General features: G+C 40.6%; 1 protein-coding gene across 1 annotated transcript in view; it reads right to left on the bottom strand.

Moving 5' to 3' along the window:
- The window catches only part of PLXND1 (plexin D1), a 216,653-nt gene that overhangs the window by 145,407 nt on the left and 50,154 nt on the right, over positions 1 to 21,092 (bottom strand). The window contains exons 3-8 of the mRNA XM_054975821.1: positions 16,556 to 16,687; positions 12,250 to 12,350; positions 10,269 to 10,398; positions 5,525 to 5,708; positions 3,629 to 3,737; positions 1,061 to 1,163 (exon numbers count right to left, since the gene is read on the bottom strand). Coding sequence (XP_054831796.1) covers positions 1,061 to 1,163; positions 3,629 to 3,737; positions 5,525 to 5,708; positions 10,269 to 10,398; positions 12,250 to 12,350; positions 16,556 to 16,687 — 759 coding nt within the window. The remainder of the gene's footprint in view (positions 1 to 1,060; positions 1,164 to 3,628; positions 3,738 to 5,524; positions 5,709 to 10,268; positions 10,399 to 12,249; positions 12,351 to 16,555; positions 16,688 to 21,092) is intronic.

The following is a 21,092-nucleotide window of genomic DNA, read 5'->3' as shown; positions in this document are numbered from 1 at the left end:
AGTCTGGTTTTGTATACCTGTTTTAATTTTGAATAAACTGATTTTATGATGTGTTTTATAATGTCCTGCTTTTAATTGTCACTCACCATGGTGGCTCTGTTGGGCCAAGGATAGGGATTCAAATTTTGTAAATAAATAAGTCTGGAGGTGTGATTCCTCCAAGTCTGCCTTGTTAATTTGATACACGAGAAACAGGTAATTTCCCTCTTTAGCTCTTTTTAAAATTGGGCTTTTTAAAAAATAGGACTACAGAGAGGACTTTGCTTATGCATTCATATATTTATTTTGAGGAAAGGAAACTGAGGATGAAGCAGAAGCAGAAATTCTAAAAGCTAAAGAACACCTACTGAGATGAGACATTCTCTAGAGAACTATTACAGAGCTATATGCTGTGTGGCAGGCAGAAGAGAACTGAGCTGGAAGGCATAGGCCCTTTCATTAGAGGCACGCACAGAAATACATTTCTCTTCTTTGGGGAAGAGACTGGAATTGCCTCTCAACAGTTAAAGAAATAGGCCATACACTATATCTATGTAACTCGATGTAGAAATGCATGCACAGAATACTGGAGGCTTGAATTCCAAATAGAGAGCACAGTGTCCGCTGTCAACCAAAATTGTGAGAACAAATAATAACTCTGCTTATATACTGCTCTTCTATACAAATTACTACCCTACTTTGAACAGTGAACAAAGTCTGTATTATTACAATCCCCACAATACAGTTGGGGGACTGAGGCTGAGAGGAGTGGCTTATCCAAGGCTACCTACTAAGCTCGTGGCAGTTGTGGGATTCAAACCAGCAGAGTGCTGATTTACAGCCCAAGCAACCACTATGCTACAGCACCATATGTGTTCAAAGACCCAGTCCTCTGAAACTACTACACTCTACAACATGCACACTTCTCACAAACATCTTCCTTGACACAGCCATTTCTATAGTAAACCTAAAGTCACTAGAAAAAAATTGAATGCTTTATTTCTACAAAACAAAGATTAAATAAACCAAGTGTTGTTAAGCTGAAAAAAATAGCATGAGCTAGCAGTGCAATATGTCTTACATTCATCTGTATTGAGCCTTCACACTCAGAGGCATTGGAGACACATGTATATCTTTGAGTGCACCAGTAACATTTCCATTTAGCTGAGAGGCAGCTGATACACCTGAAACACATAAGTGGTACATATGCTTACTCAATCAGCATAATTTACAGGTAGACTCTTCTATTGGGTTAAACAGCCAGTTCAAGTCTGCACATATCATGACCTGATGACGAGCCCATCCAAGGGAGATTTGAACCTTAATTCTTCTTGAGGAGACCTAGTGGTTTTCCTTCTGCCATTCTACCTTAATTCATGGCCCAGTGAGCTATTCATGCTCTGTTTGTTTTTGAACTACTTCCACTATCCTCTGTTTTTTAGGAATCACTTTTGTTGTGACTAGTTCTTTCTCAAGCTAACAGGGGTAATTTCACCATTAAAAGGCAGGGAATAAAACTTGTTTTGAATAGAAACAGGACACCTTTATTAAGACCCTCTCTCAACATATTTTATTCACAAAGATGGTTGAAGCTAGTTCTAAATTACGGTCATGCTGTCTGACCCTCCTGCTAACATGGGCTGTAAAATATTACCCATTCTTTTAAGCACATTAGTGCCTCCTTTAAGCGGTTAGCTAGCTACATTGGTTTTTAAGTGGCTTTTAGTGGTGTGGTTTTTACTTACTGTAACTGGGAAGTTGGCATCTCAGCTATCGATGCATTAGCTCACTCCTCTGAGCTATACTGACTGAGTTCCACAGGGCTGAACTAGCACTCTGAGGTTATTAAATCCAGAGAGATACATGTTTACTCTTGAGCAACTCAGAAAATATATGAGATGTGATACAACAAGAGAACAATATGTACAATGTATCCAATTGTTTCTATGAATTATATTTTAAACCTTAGAGCCTATGGTTTGAACATATCCAGATGATTATAAAATAGCAGCCGAGTTTTGTTTAATAAAGCAGTTGCCCCATTTATCTGCATCTGCTTGTTCTTTTCTAATGAGACTATTGTTGCTATTTCTAGACAAGCCCCTCTGCATGCTTTAAAGTCAATATTAAAGAAATTATGTGGTTATCCTGCATAACTGAATGCTTCTGGAACCAATTTACTCACTAGAAACCTGAAAAACATCAACTTCTATCTTTATTTAAAGGTTTGTAGGAGGCAAAGTGTATACTAACCAAAAGTGAAAGTTATGTAACATTTCTCAAAAGTAGCCAACAAGGCTACCTATGAACACAAATGGCATTCTTGTAGACACAAAATATTTTTCATCATGCACTCTCAGAAAAATATGCTATTAGCATGCTAAGTGGTTACTCTGTATAATGAGCTTGGATCGATTTCTTAGCCAATTAATTCTATACAATCGTTTGCCGTTTACACCTTCTCCAATTCCATATCATCTGGAAATCTCCATAATTGCCTCCTCCTTTCCTTAACTTGCTCTTTCCTCGGTTGCTTCCTGCAATATGAACTGCCCTTCCCATAATCACAACAACATGGTGAGCTGTTTTCTAGTGGGTGGGAAGACTTCAAGGGTGTCCATTTTTCAAACAGAAGCCACCCATCCATAGCTCTTGAAGTTGCACTAAATTCATATTATTCCAATGTACCTTAGGCCTCACCCTTCTAATGACTATACATGACTGTGACTGGTAACATGATGTGCAAGTAAATGGGAGTGATAACTTCTGGAGTAATGGCAGTGGCATATTGGGGTTGGGGAGGCCTAACATGCTAAGAATGTTCCACTTATATCCCCAAATCTGTATGAGAAGTACAGAACCTTCACGTTCAGTACATTTACTAAATTCCCAAACACTGAAACAAAATTCCCAGTTGTGCTAGAGCTCTTGTTCAAACAAAAACATTTTTAAAAGACCATGATAGCTGCTTGCATGAAGCTACACTTATTGCATCCCCCCTTGCATTTCTGTTTGTGCAAGAGCTTCTGCAACCAGTTTCTGAGCACTATAATAGGGAGGAAAGAGATCAATGTGCACAAGAACCTGCGCAAATGAAACTGCACTGTCTGTTTATGTTTCCGCTTGCATACTGCTGGATCCAAGCCATTGTCTTCTGCTGTGTAAAGGACTGATCTGTCTTTTAAAAGGGATTGTTTTTCTCTGGATAATTACAGAGTTCTGAGGGTTAACTCAAAAGCTTTCAGACTAAAAAAAATGTTATTCACGTTTTTAAAAACTTGAGAAAAAATGCCAAAAACCATCAAAATGTCCAGATGGTCTGAAATGCACTAAGACCCTTCCTCTGCAAATCCCTGGCAAGTTGCACTGTCTTCCCTGCCAAATCCTGCCCAGGGCCTAAAATATCTGGTTGACAACAAAGTGGTTCTTGCCTAGTTAACCCACTACAATCAATGCTCCTGGCTGATGAATGCACACTTTTTAAGACTGTAAATTAGGTAATCACTCTCCCCTACCGAAACTAAAACACAAAATAAATTTGATTTTCCAGCCCTAGATTCTAATGCAAGTCTTAGCCAACCAACCTACTGTATGTCAGCAATCTGCCATCTCCTTGTCACTATAATTTACAGACCATGGGATCACTTACGCTGTCTTTGGGTAAATGTTTCCAGTTCTCTTGCAATCATAGATGGTGAAATTGGCCCGCACAATGCTTTTGCCATTGACCCGCACAGCAGTTTGAACAATCACATGGTCTAGAAAAAGCAAGCAAAAATATACTGGATCACAAGAGAGTTGCTTTCATATTGTTCTTTGCTTATGCTTTCATGACAAGATAAATGCCTGAGGAAGAAATGTACCAAAACTGCTGGAGGGTTTTCTCCACAGAGTAAGTTCCTCAGAGTCCTTCCCCCTCTCACCCAGGAAATACATGGGATTCTCTTCATTTTAAGCTACAGCTTTACACTATTTGTCTGAACCAGACAACTGGATTACAACAAATAATATTTATTATTTATTTAAAACATTTCTTTCCCACTTTTCCACCCGAATCGGGGTCCCCAAAACAGCAAACATTAAAGCATTTCAGCATTAAAAGTTTTAAAAACAAATATAAATAAAATATTTAAAATTTAATAAAATATATAAAGATACAAGTAAGACATAAAGAAACATGTAAAAACACACAAATAGAGAGGAGGGCTAATAAGAGTTAGTGAGGGAGTGCCAAAAAAAGGTCTTCATTTGTTGGCAGAAGACAATAATAGAGGGTGACAGACAAATCTCCCTAGGGTGGCAGTTTCAAAATTTCAGTGCCATGACTGAGAAGGCCCTTTCTTAGGTTGCCATCTGTCAAGCCTCAGATGGTGGGGGCACCTGAAGCTAGAGTGGCCAGGTCTCCTTACCCTCCCAGTGGGAGGAGGCACCCAACACTCACCTTCACACTGCCCCAAGAGTGATCCCCACGAATGCGTGTGCAATAACGTTAATTTCTGGAAGTGATGTTATTGTGCAGGCACAGGACTGCATGCATGCTTCACAGTGGGACAATTTAGGCCCCAAATGAGCCTGATTCCACCCATTTGGGGCCCAAATTGGCCCGCTGTAAATCGCAGGAGCGTTCTCTTGGGACGGCACAATAAAATCACTCCCAGGAAGTGACATTGTTGCGCCACCCTGGGAGCATACCCAGGAGGCCTGTTCCCCCATCCCCCCCCACCAGCCAAGTGAGTGGTGGTGGGGGGTGGAGGATAGGAGCGGGAGATCCCCTGCCCTCACCGGGGGACCTGGGATCCCTACCTGAAGCACAGCCTCTAATGATGAACAGAGTGGTTAGGTAGGTTCATATGGGAGAAGGTAGTCCTTCATATAAAGAACAAGGAAATCTTATACTGTTCTCCTCAGGGCATAAGACAGAAATTTGGTACCATGCATCTATAAGAAACAGTTCTGTCAGCATGACACTTCATAATTTTGAACCAATTTTTCCTCCATAAAGTAATACACAGTTGCAGGCGTGGTTTTCTTTTGGTAAAATTTCACATTTTTAATTAATTTGAAATTTTTAGCGAAAATTTCACAGAATAAAAGTCAAAACCAAGCAAACTACACAACCAGAGTTCAAAATTTCTACTCAAACACAATCACAATATAGGGCTCTACAATAGCAATCCTAACATTGATTAATTATACATTCTATGTGTTATATATTTCTTTAGATATTTTTACCCTGCTTTTCTCACCAACTAGGAAACAAAGAGGCTTAGGAGGTCATCCTCCCCTCCTCCCGTTTGAACTACACCACCCATCATGCGAAGCAGGTTAGGTTGAGAGAATGACTGGCCCAAGCTCCCCCTGTGAGTTTTAATGGCAGGGTGGGGATTTGAACTGGGCCTGAAATTCTAACCACTACACCATGTGTATAAACTCAGCTTTATTAAATAACTTTGAGGAGAAGCTGATACTTCAGCCCCAATGTCAGTATTGCAATTGAAAAGAGAAATTTTTCACCAGCATGCTAATACATCTGTCTCCTACGTACCTTGATTAGATGGGAATGCTGGATAATTCTCTCTGGGAAGAAAATTGCAATAAACAAATTGGTTCCCAGAATCTGCAGGGACTTTAGCTGCAGTAGCTACAGTGGTGACATCATTCCCATAATCACAAGACATCTTCATTCCATTTAAATTTGGAATATTCCCATGTATCTGGATTATCAGGGCCTAAGTATGGACAAAAAAGGAGACGGTAAAGGATTTTAAACTATACTGAACAGCTAGCCTCAGTGAAAACTTGACTGATAATACATTTTTCACTTTGTTTCATTCTTGTTAGAATGACTGTATGTAAAAAAAATGAATAAAGTAGTACCACTTTTATACATTGTTTCAGGACTCAGGTTCTAAGACCAGAAAGCCAGTTTGAACTATAAACCACAAAATTACACATATAGGACCACAAAGAAGGATCTGGAACACTGAATGTTAAATAAACTCCACCCCCAGACCCTATCAGGTTCCTTTAGCAGAAAATTCCCAAAACAATTTATTATGATTTGATGAAGGTCAGAAAATTGCCCTTTTAAGTGAAAGACGGCGTTTTCATCAGTGTAAAGAAGCTACAGTGCTGCTTCAAAGCATGAAAGCAGCCATGCAAATTTCTAAGCCGTGTCATCAGAACTACAAAGCCTGCCTCTGAATACTGTTCAGTCTGTGCAGTAGAAACTACCAATGAGGCAACATTTTTGGTAGGTAGGCTGTTGGAAGCAGATTGTATTAGTGCTTCTGGACACAAGGAATGCACCTGAATCTTCTGAACATGAGCCAAAGATTCTTGCTTGGCATACAAAATCCAAATTGGTTTGTGTTCTATGTACTCACACAGCTTTTAAAATAAATGGCATTTTCTTCCCATTATGTGTTCAGTGTTAAGACTTGGCTAATCAATCATAAATAAATAATAATGGCTTAGATCCTATGAACAAGTTCTATGAATGCTAGAGAGGGTCTATCATGGAGAACGCCTCTTCTTCTGCTAAAACTTCTGTTTTCCCAAGATCAATGGTTTTCATGCACCCTTGCACAAACAAAAATTTTAGTGGAAGAGGAAGCACATTCTACAGCATCAGGCCTTTTTTTCTGCCAGAACGCACCAGAATGGTGTTCCGGCAGTTCTGCAAAGTAGTCACGTGTTCAAGTGACCCTGACCAGCTTGCGAGGGAAAGGAGCTCTTTAACCCTCATGCTTCAGCTGGTCAGGGGAAGTCTCCCCTACCAGCTGAAGAACGGGGGTAAAAAAAGAGCTCCTTTCTGTTTGGCAAGCTGTGGGAAAGGAGCTCTTTAATTCCAGCTCTTCTGCTGGTCAGGGAAGCCCCAAAGGGGCTTTAAACTTTAGCTGAGAGGAGGGTGATTCACCCCTCCCAGCTGAAGCCTTCCTCCCTCCCTCCCTCTTTCCATGTCTTTCCTTCTTTCTTTTTCTGTCTGTCTGTCAGTCTGTCTGTCTGTCTCCCCCTCCCAGGGGTTGGGGGGAGGGGGCGGCTGTGCCGTACACAATGATGTCACTTCCCAGAAGTGACATCATTGTGTGGTCCCTCCTGCCAGGAGTTGCTCCTGGTGAGAGTTCCCCCACCTCTTTCCCCAGAAAAAAACACCCTGCACAGCAGAGAGTAGCACACACAGAGCTCATTCATAGGATCCGAGCCTATGTGTCCTTACAGTATCGTTGTTTCATTAGCTACCTTAAGTTTGAGGAGAAAAGGCAGGGTGTAAATGTGTTATGATCATGCTTTTGGTCTCTAATATTACAAATGGGTTGTAGCATAAATTATAGTGGGCAATTGGCTTAGTTTATCGTATCTTTCAAATGGACTAAGAAAGCATCTGATATAACAGCATGTGAACAGGATATGATATACACACATTCCACCTTCTCAGTGCTCTTCATGCATCTGAAGAAGTTTCATGCCGCAAGAAATCTGTTAAGCCTCTAAGGTGTCACAGCACGACTTGTGTTTTTACTCATACAGAACAGAACAATCTGGCTATATTTTTAAAGTATTATAATTTCTAAAGTTTGAAAATGGAAATAAAAAGAAGTAATTCTTACAGGGAAGAAAGTTTCTCTTAAAATGTGTATTTAGTTTGTTAGCTTGTAGTTTAAGATTTACAGTCCATCTGTTTATCTTTAAATTACCAAACATAAAAATCCAAATAATACTGTACAAGAAACAATTTTTCCCTAAGACATAGCGTATGTGAACACTGAAAAGCAGCGAGTGTGTGACTGACCCAAGGTCACCCAGTAAAATTCCATGGAAGAGTGTGGATTCAAACCTTGAGACTTTGTCACATATGCCTGATTGGGAGAAACCTCAACTCTACTTTAGTTTAACATGTGACCACACTCACCTTCAAAACGGTTTGGGGGAAAAGAAAAGGGCTTCTGTGTATGTGTGTGTGAGGAGACAGAAAAGGCTTCATCTCACAGACAGAAAAGAACCATGGGTGAGTGGGCTTTCTCTCACTGCCTGTTTCACACATCTTCTGGGGCAACATGAGGAAAACAGAGAAAGAGTCCAGCCTCATGATTCTTTCCTTCACACTTTATCCTCACAACAATTCAGTAAGGTATGCTAGGCCAAAAAAGAGTGACTAGATTCAGTGAGCTTCCCAGTAGGGTGGGGATTTCAACTCAAGTCTCCCAGGTCCTACTCTGATACTCCAATCAGTACACCATACTGGCAGCCTGCTCTAGCACCACATCGTTCAAACAACGGCTTATAGCAGCTGTACAAAAGAACACAAAAATAATGCAGTTCTATTGATCACAGAATTTAGTTCACATCAGCACACTTGCACAACTAACAGAAGAGGATTCTGCTCTAATGGAGAAAGCACAGAGAAATTGCTTCCCCATGGAAGGCACCATGTGTTAATTTGAAACATCTCCCTTCAGGTAATGTTGCTGAAGTGCCAAGTCTGCTTTGTTAAAGAAAAATGACTCTCCAGTCCTAGAAAAGAAGCTTTGAAAAATATGTTTTTGTTGGTTTATTTTTTTTGTTACTCATTTAGTTTCTTCAGCAGTCCAAGGGATGGTGGTTTCTAAGAAAAATAGTTATGTTCTTTACTGGCTCTTACATTAAACTAATCCTCTATCTCATGGGAGGATTTTGATTCTAGAAGACAAACAAAACTCTCATATAATTTACTGGCACACACTGACAATCTTTGGCCTATCTAGACTTTGCTCAGAATAACTCTCCTAAAAGTCAGCCAAAAGAGAAAGAGCCCTGTAAGACTTAAATGCATGCACAGAATTTGGTCCAATCAACAGTACTGCAATACTGACCTTGTGGCACCTAATTAACATGTGAGATCAGGAGGGATACTTGAGTCGGGATATAAAGGTACAATGCGGCTTGATTACAGCAGCTTGATTAGAGTAGAAATTAGCATCTGAAGGAAAATAAAAATCCTATGTCTCTATTCAGCCCCAGGGATTTCATTGTTCTGAAGTTGTAAATGAACAAGTTCAGCAATCTCATGTTGCAATCTGCCACTTTTAGGTCAGCAATGGAATGTTCTGGAAGATTAAAATGTTCTCCCACTGGTTTTTGAGCATTGTGATTTTTACTGTCAGATTAATGCCCATTTATTCTTTTGCAGAGGTACTACATGGTTTGTCCAATGTAGAGAGAGGAAGGGCATTGTGGACACTTGACAGCATATATAAAACTGGAAAATAAACTAATGAACCTGTGATGGTATAGCTGGTGTTAGGTCCAGCGACTGTGTTGCTGGAGTGTTGTTGGACTGTGTTGCGTCTCTGTTTGCTTCCTTCCTCCTAGGTATGCACACACTCTCTTATTTTTTTTTCAAAGACAGGAATGATTCCTAACGTTGCCGCTTATTCCCTGCTGGCTTTAAAAGCCAGGAAAGGGTTAAATGACTGTTTTTCCCTTCCTTCCTTGAAGATATGTGCACACTCTCTCTTTTTTTTCAATGCCAAGAATGGGTTGTAATGTTGCTGTGTTGTAGCATTACTGCTCATTTCTCCTGGCTTTAAAAGCCAGGAAAGGGTTAAATGCTTGCTTTCCCCTCCCTCCCTGTGGGTATCTTCTGCTAATGCCAACCCCCCCCTCCCCAAACCAAGCATTTTGCAGTCGTTTGCAAAACAAAGTGTCAGGGAAGCTGCCCTAAGGGGATGAAGCATAAAAAGGACATGTTTTCCCCCAGAACTCTGCCACCAATTGCCTCTCCAGTGGGCACGGGACAGCCCAATCAGCAAATGGGGAGGATAGGTTACAACACTGCAACATTACTACACATTCTCAAAGTAAAAAAAAAAAAGTATGACTTGAATTGCAAAGCCTTGAAAGCCTGAAACTGCATCAAGGTTTCAAAGCCCATCTAAAATGAAAAACAAGACACCAAATCAAAACTGCCTCAGACAGTGTGGAATGTGGGGTTGCCATGCCGAAGCCGTTGCGATTGCTCATAAATGGTGGTTTAAACCGTGAGTGCAAAAAGGGCCATAGACAGATGAACACCACCTAAGACTTTACCTGGTACCTAGGATTAACCAGTTTTAAATGAATTTCCTGCTTTACTGAGCAAAACGTCTGAAAACTCGCATACTGCAAAATACAAGTGCTTAAAAGCCCAATTTTATCTCAGCTTTCAGAGGTAGTTACATGGCAAAATGTTAATAGCTCCTAATTATCTAGCATCTGTCTCGTACTGAATGAGCTAGTTATGCATGTGATGCTGTTCTCGTTTGACATACCTGGTTCTCCTCATCAATGTTTATTTCTGAGGGTATTATGGTCATCGAAGGGCACTGATGCACTCCCTCACTTGTACTTATCCAGAAATTCGGTTCAAGAAAGTTAGCACATTCATACTGCATAGAACACCTAAAATAATTACAAAGATTTGTGGCATGTGACCTTCACATTATTTATTCTTTTATTGAAGAATTGCAATCATCTTCTCTTTTGTTACTTTTCCAATGCTCATTTAATATAATCAGCACTATACCCCATAATACCAGCATGTCAGCTTCAACAACAAAGTACACAAGAAAAATTAGGACCATTCTCTTATGCTCTTCTCATACAATCCCACATTCTCACTCTGTTTCTGTTCATCCAATTTTCCTTTAAAACAAGTCTCTTGTTCAAGTAAAGTAAATTGATTGCACTGCTTGGACAACCTTTACTGTGTTCTCTCCTGTATCCTCATGAAGACTTGCTGCTTAGTCTTATGTTACTATGCTATATACTCTTTCTCAGGCTGCTTTCACACAGTGGTATGAAAAGGCAATTGGGTAGACAGAGAGGAGGGAAATTGGGGGGACAGCTGTAGGTGTATAGAATGGGCAACTATTGAGTGGGCCACATTGGGGGTGGAGCCATTTGAAGAGGAGAAGAAGTGGGGGTTTGCAAAGAGGGGGTGGGATTCTCCCTGACTAGTGAGTCCCTCACTTGTATCTTATATAAGCAAAATATTTATGGAATAATTAATAGCAATGTTGAATAGCAAGATGAGCAGGTGCACTGAGTTTACCAACTGGCATATACCAAAGGGCAGGCAAACTAATCATTTTATGTTTACATCTATAACCTAATCCAATATTGTGTAAGTAAAACTGGGACATCTAGCAAAATTTTGTTTGCTAGGCAACCTCCTCATTATTGACAAGATGAGGTGCAGGGTTTTCTGGGTATGGTCAGCTGTTCTGGGCCATTCTAATTGACCATAAAACACAGCCAGAAGAAGCCATTGCTAATAAAAGGGCCTAAAGTTTTCTGCCGGTAAATTAAACTTACTACTGGGGTACAATACAGTCCTACTGCCTCTTCAGTATCACCAGTGCTGGGGACCTAGGAGAAAATATGTCTTTCTTGTTTCTAAGTTTCTGCACAATGTTTGCTACATATTTTCCACATCTGTCGGCTACAAATTTAACTTTTTAAAGTCACTAGAAAGTCAAGATTCCATACTGTGTACTAGATCCCTGGCTATTTAGAACAAGCATAGATCTACAATTTAATTTACATTTCAGTTTAAGCATATGGGTCAAGAATAGTAGCTCAAGGAAATAAAAGACTGTAAGCTTCAGAAAGCCTATTACAGAAGATTATATATTTGACAAAAAAGGAAAAATAAACCACATATTACACAGTGTTATATTGTTCCTTAAAAATACCTTGTGAATGTGTTTATAGCATCCTAATTCTCACTTAGTATTACTATATAAATTCTTCCACGATTATTTAGACCACCTACCATAATGATCAACCACTTTAAAAGATCTTTATAGGCCTCTTCACGAAATACCTATTTTACAATACAATGGTACAAAAACCACTTACAAAGTAATTCAGTACTGATTGTAATTACATTGCACGGCTTTTTTAATCTTGTCAGATTCAATGTTGTCTCTTAATACTTGTTTTTATAATATACAGTTTTAATTACTTATGAATGGTTTTTTTATAGACAATTATGTTTACAAAAAAGAACAATTGTTTATGAAATGCTTCTCAAATGTGTTTTGAATGCTGAGATTTTAGCCATGAAAATTACTGCTTCAAAATAAGCAGTTAAAATTAGAAATGGCTGTTGAAATATGTGTCAACAATCCAAAATATTGTCACAAGAGCAGAGTGGTGAAATTGACAAGACTAGTAATTTTACTCAATATAAAACACAATGGGTTTCTGTTCAGAATTCTCTATGAGGCTGGTACAAAAATATTTCACCTGGTCTCCAAGGTGCACCATCCACAATAAGCATCGGCTGCAGCTAAGCACTCAGTACATGTGGTATATTGATCACAGGAAGATACTTTCACGCGAGCTATCTGTGCAACAAAGAAAACAACACCAATAATTGCTGAAGAATCAAGCCATCTGAGATGCAGTTCTGTTAATAAAAGAAGATGCCGATCAACATTACTGTGGTATTACATAGTTAGCTGTATGGCACCTGAAATTTGAAACTCCTCAGGGGTACATTCTCTCAGTTATGCGTTTTAATATGTGTTATCAAGCTGTTTAATGAGATCATCTGAAGCTCTGGGTGTTATCAATATGATGACGACGACAACCAGCTCTGTATTTCATTAACCATCAAGGGTTTGCTTATCTTATGTGCAGTCTTGAGTTTCTCTGTGGTTGCTCCTATTCTACTAGCTATTGCTTATCTCCTGCAGTTCCAGAGGGGCAGCTGTGTTAGTCTGATGTAACAAAATAAAGCAGGAGTCCAATGCAGCTTTAAGGACTAACAACATTTATTCCCCACATAAGCTTTCATGAGCCATAGCTCACATCTTCAGATGCTTCATCTGTGATGCCTTCTGTACTGTCTGCAAGGCAATTTTACCACAACAGGAATCTGGGGGCCTAGTGTGTTATGGAAGAGCTCATTTTTTATTTTTCCATTTTCATTTAAGAGTGGTTGTAGTTTGATTTTTAACATTTATATGCGGTTTTGTGAAATGGTTTTATTGATTGTGTTTTGCTGGCTGCATTGTCTTTTATTAAGAAAGGCAAGTTGTATCCTTTTAAAATAAAATAAAACAGCCTCTGTCACCATGGTGGTCTTGCTTTAATTATTGGGCTACAAAGGGGGAATTATCCCACTTTTGGAAATGGAGCTCAATATGAGACGGTGACTGGGCTGCTGATACAGGATTGCAAGGATCTGATCCTCTGCCTGCCCTGATGTCTTCCCCAATGCTGCTGAATGAGAAGGTACTTTATGACGCAAGGCTGACCCAACTGTAGAAAGAAGACCAGTTTTGAACCCAATACGAATGAATGGTTTTACAGCAAGAAAATCCTCAGTTGACTGAGCCCAAGCTACCTACCCCACCCCCGCCCCCAAAAAGCCTTTCCCCATATATCTGAAAATCAGCCAGGCACACTCTCTTGATTAAACTCTTACTCTACAGATGTGCAGATAAGGCTGTTAATGGCCCCTTGTCTCCTAAGGGGGTGGAAGAAAGGGGCAGGGGTGTGTGTGTTGCAGCAGGCAGAGGGGAGAGCCAGCTAGCTTGATGCTGCCTTTTTCGTGACCGAGTTGGGATGGGGGAAGGCAGGCCACATAGGGGATAGTGTCTGCCTTACCCCCTTCTCTTCTGGCAACTGGCAAGGGAGCCACCCACTGTAAAGAAACAGGCCTGCTTGGCCAGAGTCTGTATGAATTGTAAGTGATGCTGTCAAGAAAGTGAATCCACAGAAGCTTTCTTTGCAGCCCAGGTGCTGTTGTTGAAGCCTCCAAGGCTAGAGGCAAGGCCAAGCCTTGCAACTCATTCAGCTTATCTGCCCCAGCTGTGGTTCCCAGGGGAGGATGGCACATGATCATGGCAATAACCACAGGATGCAAAACTTACATACAACTGTGGCGCATTGACTGGTTAGCGAGATCTCCCCAGAATGCTAGGCATAAATTGGGAACGTCAGTTTTGCTTTGCTCTCTTGGTCTGTCTCCTTTTGGGATCTCTTCGACGCCCTTCTCATATGGCTTTTTTCAGCTATGGGTGCCTTCTTACCCTTAGACTACATATTTGACATGGTAATGCCTTGGTCTTAGAAACTTTGATGTTGACTGAGAATGTTATCTTACACCTACAAATAATAATAGTAACATTCGATTTATATACTGCCCTTCAAGACAACTTAATGTGGTTTACAAAGCAGGTTATTATTATCACCCCAACAATCACCCTGTGAGGTGGGTGGGGCTGAGATAGCTCTGGGAGAGCTGTGACTGACCCAGGGTCACCCAGCCAGCTTCAAGTGGAGGAGTGGGGAATCAAACCCAGCTCTTCAGATTAGAGTCCTGCTGTTCTTAACCACTACTTTCCTGGATTAGAATGGTGAGAGACTGTTGGGTATGTATAGTATTAGGTTCTAGTTTGATCTTTATTGTTTTATCTATACTTTTACATGCTTTCCAAAATATAACTACATTTTACATTCATAATAAACATAATATTCTTCATAACTGTATGGTGTTTCTTTGATCCTTAGCTTCCATCTAAACCAGTGCCCAGGCTGGTCTGGCCCAGCTACCTTTGTAACTTTTTTGAGGGAGGTTCAGCCCAGCTGACTCTCAGGTAAAGCCCAGTAAAGCCAAGGGCTTGTTTCCCCCCAGTCTCTGGACTAGGACTAGGATGGGGGAAATGGTGGCAGTACTACCACCACTGCACTCATGTGGTGTTCTGTCAGGACTCAGACTTTAACCTCTCCTGGACCAGCGGGTTTTGTTTTCTTTATACCCACCCTCCCTCCTTTTATTGCAGAGGTATGACTGAATAGGGATTTTTCCCCTCTGGCAGATTAGCACTAGGTTAGATGGGGGTTTTCACCTACTCTACTCATAATAGTAACCAGCCACACTGGTTTTCAGTAATGCCTACTCAATAGTATTTCACAAGGGCAGTAGCAGTGCAGATCATGTTGATTAAATGGCACACAATATTGCTTAGGGGAGCACCCTGGGGCATCATTTGGATGTTAAAGAGTTTACCCTCAGACCAGACTTGGGGCCTCTGTGCCTTCATCAACCTGGAACAGAAAACCTTTGAGGGATGCCATTATGCTCAGCTCACAGACCCTGTGCCTATGGGGACAGGAAGTGACATACCTCCCTTGAACATCATGAAGTCTTGGCAAGAAGGAGCAGGAGTGTACGTGATGGCTCAAGGCTTGGAGCCAGGGTGGCCTTGTCTGTAAATTCAGGGATCCACAAACAAGAGGAGGCCTGACTCTTCTTTTTCCCAACAATGGCCCACGCTCATCTAGGTAAGGAACGAGGTTTGACCTGTAGCACCGCAGATCCTCTTAAAATCAGTGTAAATAAATAAACTTGGCCCTTTTTATTAATCATCTAAAGGTGTTGATTCTCCTTACTTCATGAGTGAATGCAAAGTGTATTTGGCTTTCTTCTACCTTAGAAAAAGATGACTAAAAGGGATACAGGAGGTGTTTATAAAATTATAAAAAACAAAAAAAATTAGATGGAAGTATACTGGGCATAATGAAAGCTCTCAGATATGGAATTTTGAAAGTTTTTTGTAGAACTATGCTGATTTCAACACAATTTGCAAAGAACTAGTCAGGTTTTCAATGGTTTTGTTTTGTTCTTGTTTATATTAAGTAGAACTCCAGTCAAAGACATATACAGTTTAAAGCAGCCTCTAAACTTGGCTGGACAAATTTCCTCAAAAACTAATACCTCAAATAAAAGAGAAACAACAGTTCAGGGGACAGCCAATTGAGGTCAGTCAATGTCTTGCAAACTTGACAGCATGATAAGGCATATATTAAACTTTTGTCATCCGAAATGTTCATTGGATACAGAAACAGCCTGATATATAGCTCAAAAAGAAACTGTTCTGAGTTCAGTTTAGTTGTAATGGGCACTCTGCAGGGAATTATAGCTGGAGAGTTTAAATACCAAGTATAAAAGTCCTGGTTGCACGTCTGTTTCATTAGATTAAAATGGAACATAGGTTAGCCACTGCAGCTTGGAACACGTACTGAACTTTGCTTCTCCTCAGCTAGTCAGCTGGAATGTAATGCAAAAGCAATAGTTATACACCCTCTTTGTATGTTTCATCATAGTTCTCTCCCATGAGTTTGGGTTATGTAATTGGCTAAATACAACCCAATGTATATTGAGAACCAAATCTAATAGCAATGTTTAAAATCAAAATAGAATTCTGCTAGAAAGTTCAATGGTACCTAGAATAATTTCCTGGTTGCTTTTATTAGAGATGGGCTCAATCTTCCAGCTCCTTGGAAAATCCAAAGGCAAGGTGAATAGCTTTATAGCTACTGATCTCTTTCTAGGCTGAAATTATCTTAAATATCCTAAACATTCAGTGAGATCTCTATCAAGAGCTAGACAGGGAAGACCGAAACAAGTCTAGTAAAGATTTTCTTCTGCATTTGATGATTACTAATCGAAATATATACTTTTTACATTTCTACAGGTCTTCATAATATTTTTGATCCCCCCCCTTTCTTCCTCTCAAGTATGTTTGTAAAATAGCCTTACCTGATGGGAGGTCATCAAATACAGATAACTGGAGTCAGAAGGATCAAACTGCATGAGGGGGTGGACAGGCTCACCATAAGCCACAGTAATTGATTCCCTACTTATCACCTTCATAGAACTGTTCAGATTGATCTGTCAGAGAGGAAAACACTTCATAAGGCCATTGATCATTGCTTTTAGAGGACGAGAAACCAAGAAACTCTTATCAGAAATGTTTAAATTATACTGGATCTGTTTGACAGCTATTTTTACATAGTATGCTTCTTTAGATACTAAAAAATCTACTGAGATTGAAAAAGAAGTAAGTTTCCATAAAGTGAAGATTTCTTCAGGACTGGGGAGCATAACTCAATTAACACAGATTTTTAAAAAAAACCTATGACATTCCATGTACGTGAAAACAGTGCAGATTTGACGGGATTACTTTTTTCCATCTTTATCAATGATAATGCAAGGTAGGATACAGGAAGCCCAAGAAAAACAGCCAATGTTAGAGGCTAATTATTCTCTTCCTAGACTGGATCTTCCATTACAGTAGAGCTGTGTCCACACATCATTGGATACTGTAAAACTATTGTACTGTAGTGAAAATTCATAACTGGATTACTTTGTCTACATGTGAGAAATCTAGACTTGTGCAATGGTAGTGCAATATCCAACATCATGTGTGGATGGAGCTTAGAAAGCCAAAAAAAAATTCTTGAAGTGGTCCTAGATTGTTGATAATAGGGTCATATGTTGTCTAAACTATTCAAGGAAGAAAGACAAATTATTGCATCTCTATGCTTTGATCAAAAAGCGTGTATCATGGTATGTTCTACTATGCTGTCCTTTTACATAGTACAGCTGCTTTAAACTTACAGCTCTTCCATTAATGAATCTCTTGAAAGTGCCATTGATAATGGCTCCTATGATATGCCCTTCTGTGGTGTACTTTATAATTTACTGGATCAGATTAATTCTTTATGTGATACGAAACCATAATTGCTGCTTTGGGAACTGGTTGAACACTGCTTATGCCCCTTTTACTATCTTGTCTTGGATGGGAAACCTGAATTATAACTCCTACCAAGTATTCTATATTCCGTGCCAAGGAGCCCCCAAGGTAAAAAAGCTTCTGGTTGTGCAGCTGTGTAACAGAATTAGATTATAGCTATCTGAACAAATTATCCCAGCAAAGAGCAGCCAGGAGCCTTTCTCTAATGGAGGTTCAGTAGATAATGCTGCCTTCCCTGATATGATAATGGGGGCAGAACTGTTGCTGTTGTGTGAACACAAGCTGCGTGAGGAATGTATCTGCACAGGCTGCTCTGGGCAGCTGCCCTGATGGCAGTTGCCTAGTACTCTGTTGTCTAACCTGTGCCTCTGGGCAAATGTCAAATGAGAGGACCACCAAGATCTTTGCCACCTTCCTGCTAGGGGCATTTGGAAAGCAGTGAAAGAAATTCGATTCTCTTCTGTTCTCTCCTTATTCTGATTTAATATTTCTACATTATGTGTTATTATCTCCAGACTGATACAAACCAGATTCCAGCCACCTCTTTGCTTGAGGGTCAGCATTTACTATTGCAGGAACTACACTGAATAGCTTCTCTGACTGGCTGACATTGAGCCCTTTCTTTAGCCAGTGGCATCAATGGGTTACTTACTACAGCTGGTGGCTGCTCCAGGTTTTAAGATAACTATAGTGCCTTAAATCTTGGTCCTTGATATATTGTTTCAAAATAGATAAAACAGGCATATCACACATGGATTCATGCCTTATGTGAAGCTCATTAATACTAAGGGCCAATCATAACGCATGTATTCCAAGATGTGGGTGGGCCTGTGTGTATTTTTGTTCACAAGTACCAATCAAGGCAAGGAACAATTTATAAGAGGACATTGTTAATAGCTAAATGCTGTGCTATAAGATTTCAAGTACAATCATTTATTTCTACAGTATATTAAATGAAATCTTGATTGCACTACAGCCTCAAATGCTGATTAAAAGTTACGAATTAGTATATATTGTATGTCACTGAACGTTTTAAAGGAGCATCCAGTTGCTTCTTTATTGACGGACGGACGCTGAGGCGGCAGTGTGCTTATCAAGTGATGCTTTTTTTGTTTTTTTAAATGAAAAGAATCATTGATTGGCATGCCAGTCTTATTATTTCTCTCTAGTTATATCGCCAGCAGGGACAGTGCTCCATCAGGACAGACTTTGCCTACACCACCCTCTGAACATGTTTCCGAATTAGGCTCAGAGTCATCATAAGGCTTCCTTACAAGTCTACCAAGGATAAGACTCTGCAGAAGACACTGCTGAGTGAGTCAAGGTCCATGGCCCAATCAAATGGAAGAATAGTTATTCATTCATTCATTCAGAATATATATTCTGCTGCTGCAAATTAGACTGATGTGACTGGCAACAGACATAGTTAAAATATAATAACCAAAATAAAATCATGTATATAAACCAACAAATATCTACAAAAAGAATAGTATTATCCTTATTCAGAACACCAAGTTACCTTCAATCCTATGAAAAAGAACAGATCTACAGGGCAGGCTCCCCAAAATGAAAGAAGGGAAGGAGCAAATTGGTCATCCTCTGAAAGGCAGTTCCAGGATGTAACCATCACATTTAAGGAGTGGAAACTCAATGAGGGCAACAGGATTATGAGTCCAGTGGCACCTTAGACACCAACAAGATTTCCAGGTTGTAAAACTATCCGCAATGAGGGCATTCATTGAGGGCATTGCTGAACCGATGGAACCACCAGGAGAAAAACTTGTACAGATATGTGAGAAGCAAACGCAAGGTAAAAGAGGCAATTGGACCACTGTTGGGAGTAGATGGAGAAACTCTGATGCAGGACAGAGAAAAAGCAGACAGGCTTAATGACTTTTTTGCCTCTGTTTTCTCCCTGAAGAACTCAGGCACATCTAGAGATAGTAGAAAATGTGGCAGGACACCTGAGTGGCTAATTGACATTGACAGAGAGGTAGTGGAGAGGCATCTGGCTGCACTGGATGAATACAAATCCCCTGGGCCGGATGGGGTGCACCCAAGAGCGCTGAAAGAACTTTCCAGAGAACTTGCAGAACCCCTGTCCATCATCTTCAAGGCCTCCTGGAGGACTGGGGATGTGCCACAAGATTGGAGAAGAGCGAATGTTATCCCAATCTTTAAGAAAGGGAGGAAGGATGACCCGGGAAACTATAGGCCGGTCAGTCTGACTTCTGTTCCTGGGAAGATATTAGAACAGATTTTAAAGGGATCAATCTGTAAGCATCTGAAGGACCACTCAGTGATCCGGGGAAGTCAGCATGGTTTTGTTCCTAACAGATCCTGCCAGACCAACCTCGTTTCCTTCTTTGATCGAGTGACCAGCTTACTGGATCGGGGGAACTCTGTTGACGTGATTTATCTGGATTTCGGTAAAGCTTTTGATAAGGTTCCCCATGACATTCTGATGGGCAAACTGGAAGACTGTGGAGTAGACTATAGGACAGTTCGGTGGATAGGGAACTGGTTGGAGGACCGCAGTCAAAGAGTGGTGGTCAACAGCGTTTCATCAGATTGGAGGGAGGTGTCCAGTGGGGTGCCGCAGGGCTCGGTTTTGGGCCCGGTACTTTTCAATATTTTTATCAATGATCTGGATGAAGGAGTGGAAGGGCTGCTCATTAAATTTGCTGATGATACCAAATTGGGAGGGGTAGCAAACACCCAAAAAGATATAATTAAAATTCAACAAGACCTGAATACTCTGGAGAAGTGGGCAGCTGTGAATAGGATGCAATTCAACAAAGACAAGTGCACAGTATTACATCTGGGCCACAAAAATGGGAAGCACAAATACTGGATGGGGGATACACTTTTGGGCAGTAGTATATGTGAAAGGGATCTTGGGGTAAGAGTGGACTGTAAACTGAATATGAGCAGTCAGTGTGATGCGGTGGCAAAAAAGGCTAATTCAATCCTGGGTTGTATCAAAGGGGCCATAGCATCAAAATCGCAGGAGGTCATAGCCCCTCTCTATACTGCCTTGGTCAGGCCACACCTGGAGTATTGTGTGCAGTTCTGGAGGCCTCACTTCAAAAAGGATGTAGACAAAATCGAGAGGGTGCAGAGGAGAGCGACGAAGATGATCAGGGGTCTGGAGACTGAGCCCTACGAGGAAAGGCTGAGGGCCTTGGGAATGTTTAGTTTGGAGAAGAGGAGGTTGAGGGGGGACATGATTGCTCTCTTTAAATATTTGAAAGGCTGTCATTTGGAGGAGGGCAGGGAGCTGTTCCAGTTGGCAGCAGAGGGTAGGACGTGAAGCAATGGGCTAAAACTACATGCACAAAGGTACCGACTGGATATTAGGAAAAAAATTTTCACCGTCAGAGTAGTTCAAAAGTGGAATCAGCTGCCTAGGGAGGTGGTGAGCTCCCCTTCACTGGCAGTTTTCAAGAAGAGGCTGGATGAATACTTGTCAGAGATGCTTTAGGCTGATCCTGCACTGGGCAGGGGGTTGGGCTAGATGGTCTGTATGGCCCCTTCCAA

Source organism: Eublepharis macularius, chromosome 4 (assembly GCF_028583425.1).
Source record: "Eublepharis macularius isolate TG4126 chromosome 4, MPM_Emac_v1.0, whole genome shotgun sequence".
Classification (NCBI taxonomy): Eukaryota; Metazoa; Chordata; class Lepidosauria; order Squamata; family Eublepharidae; genus Eublepharis; species Eublepharis macularius.
The sequence above is the reverse complement of the archived record's forward strand: the minus strand, read 5'-3'. Positions and strand labels throughout refer to the sequence as shown.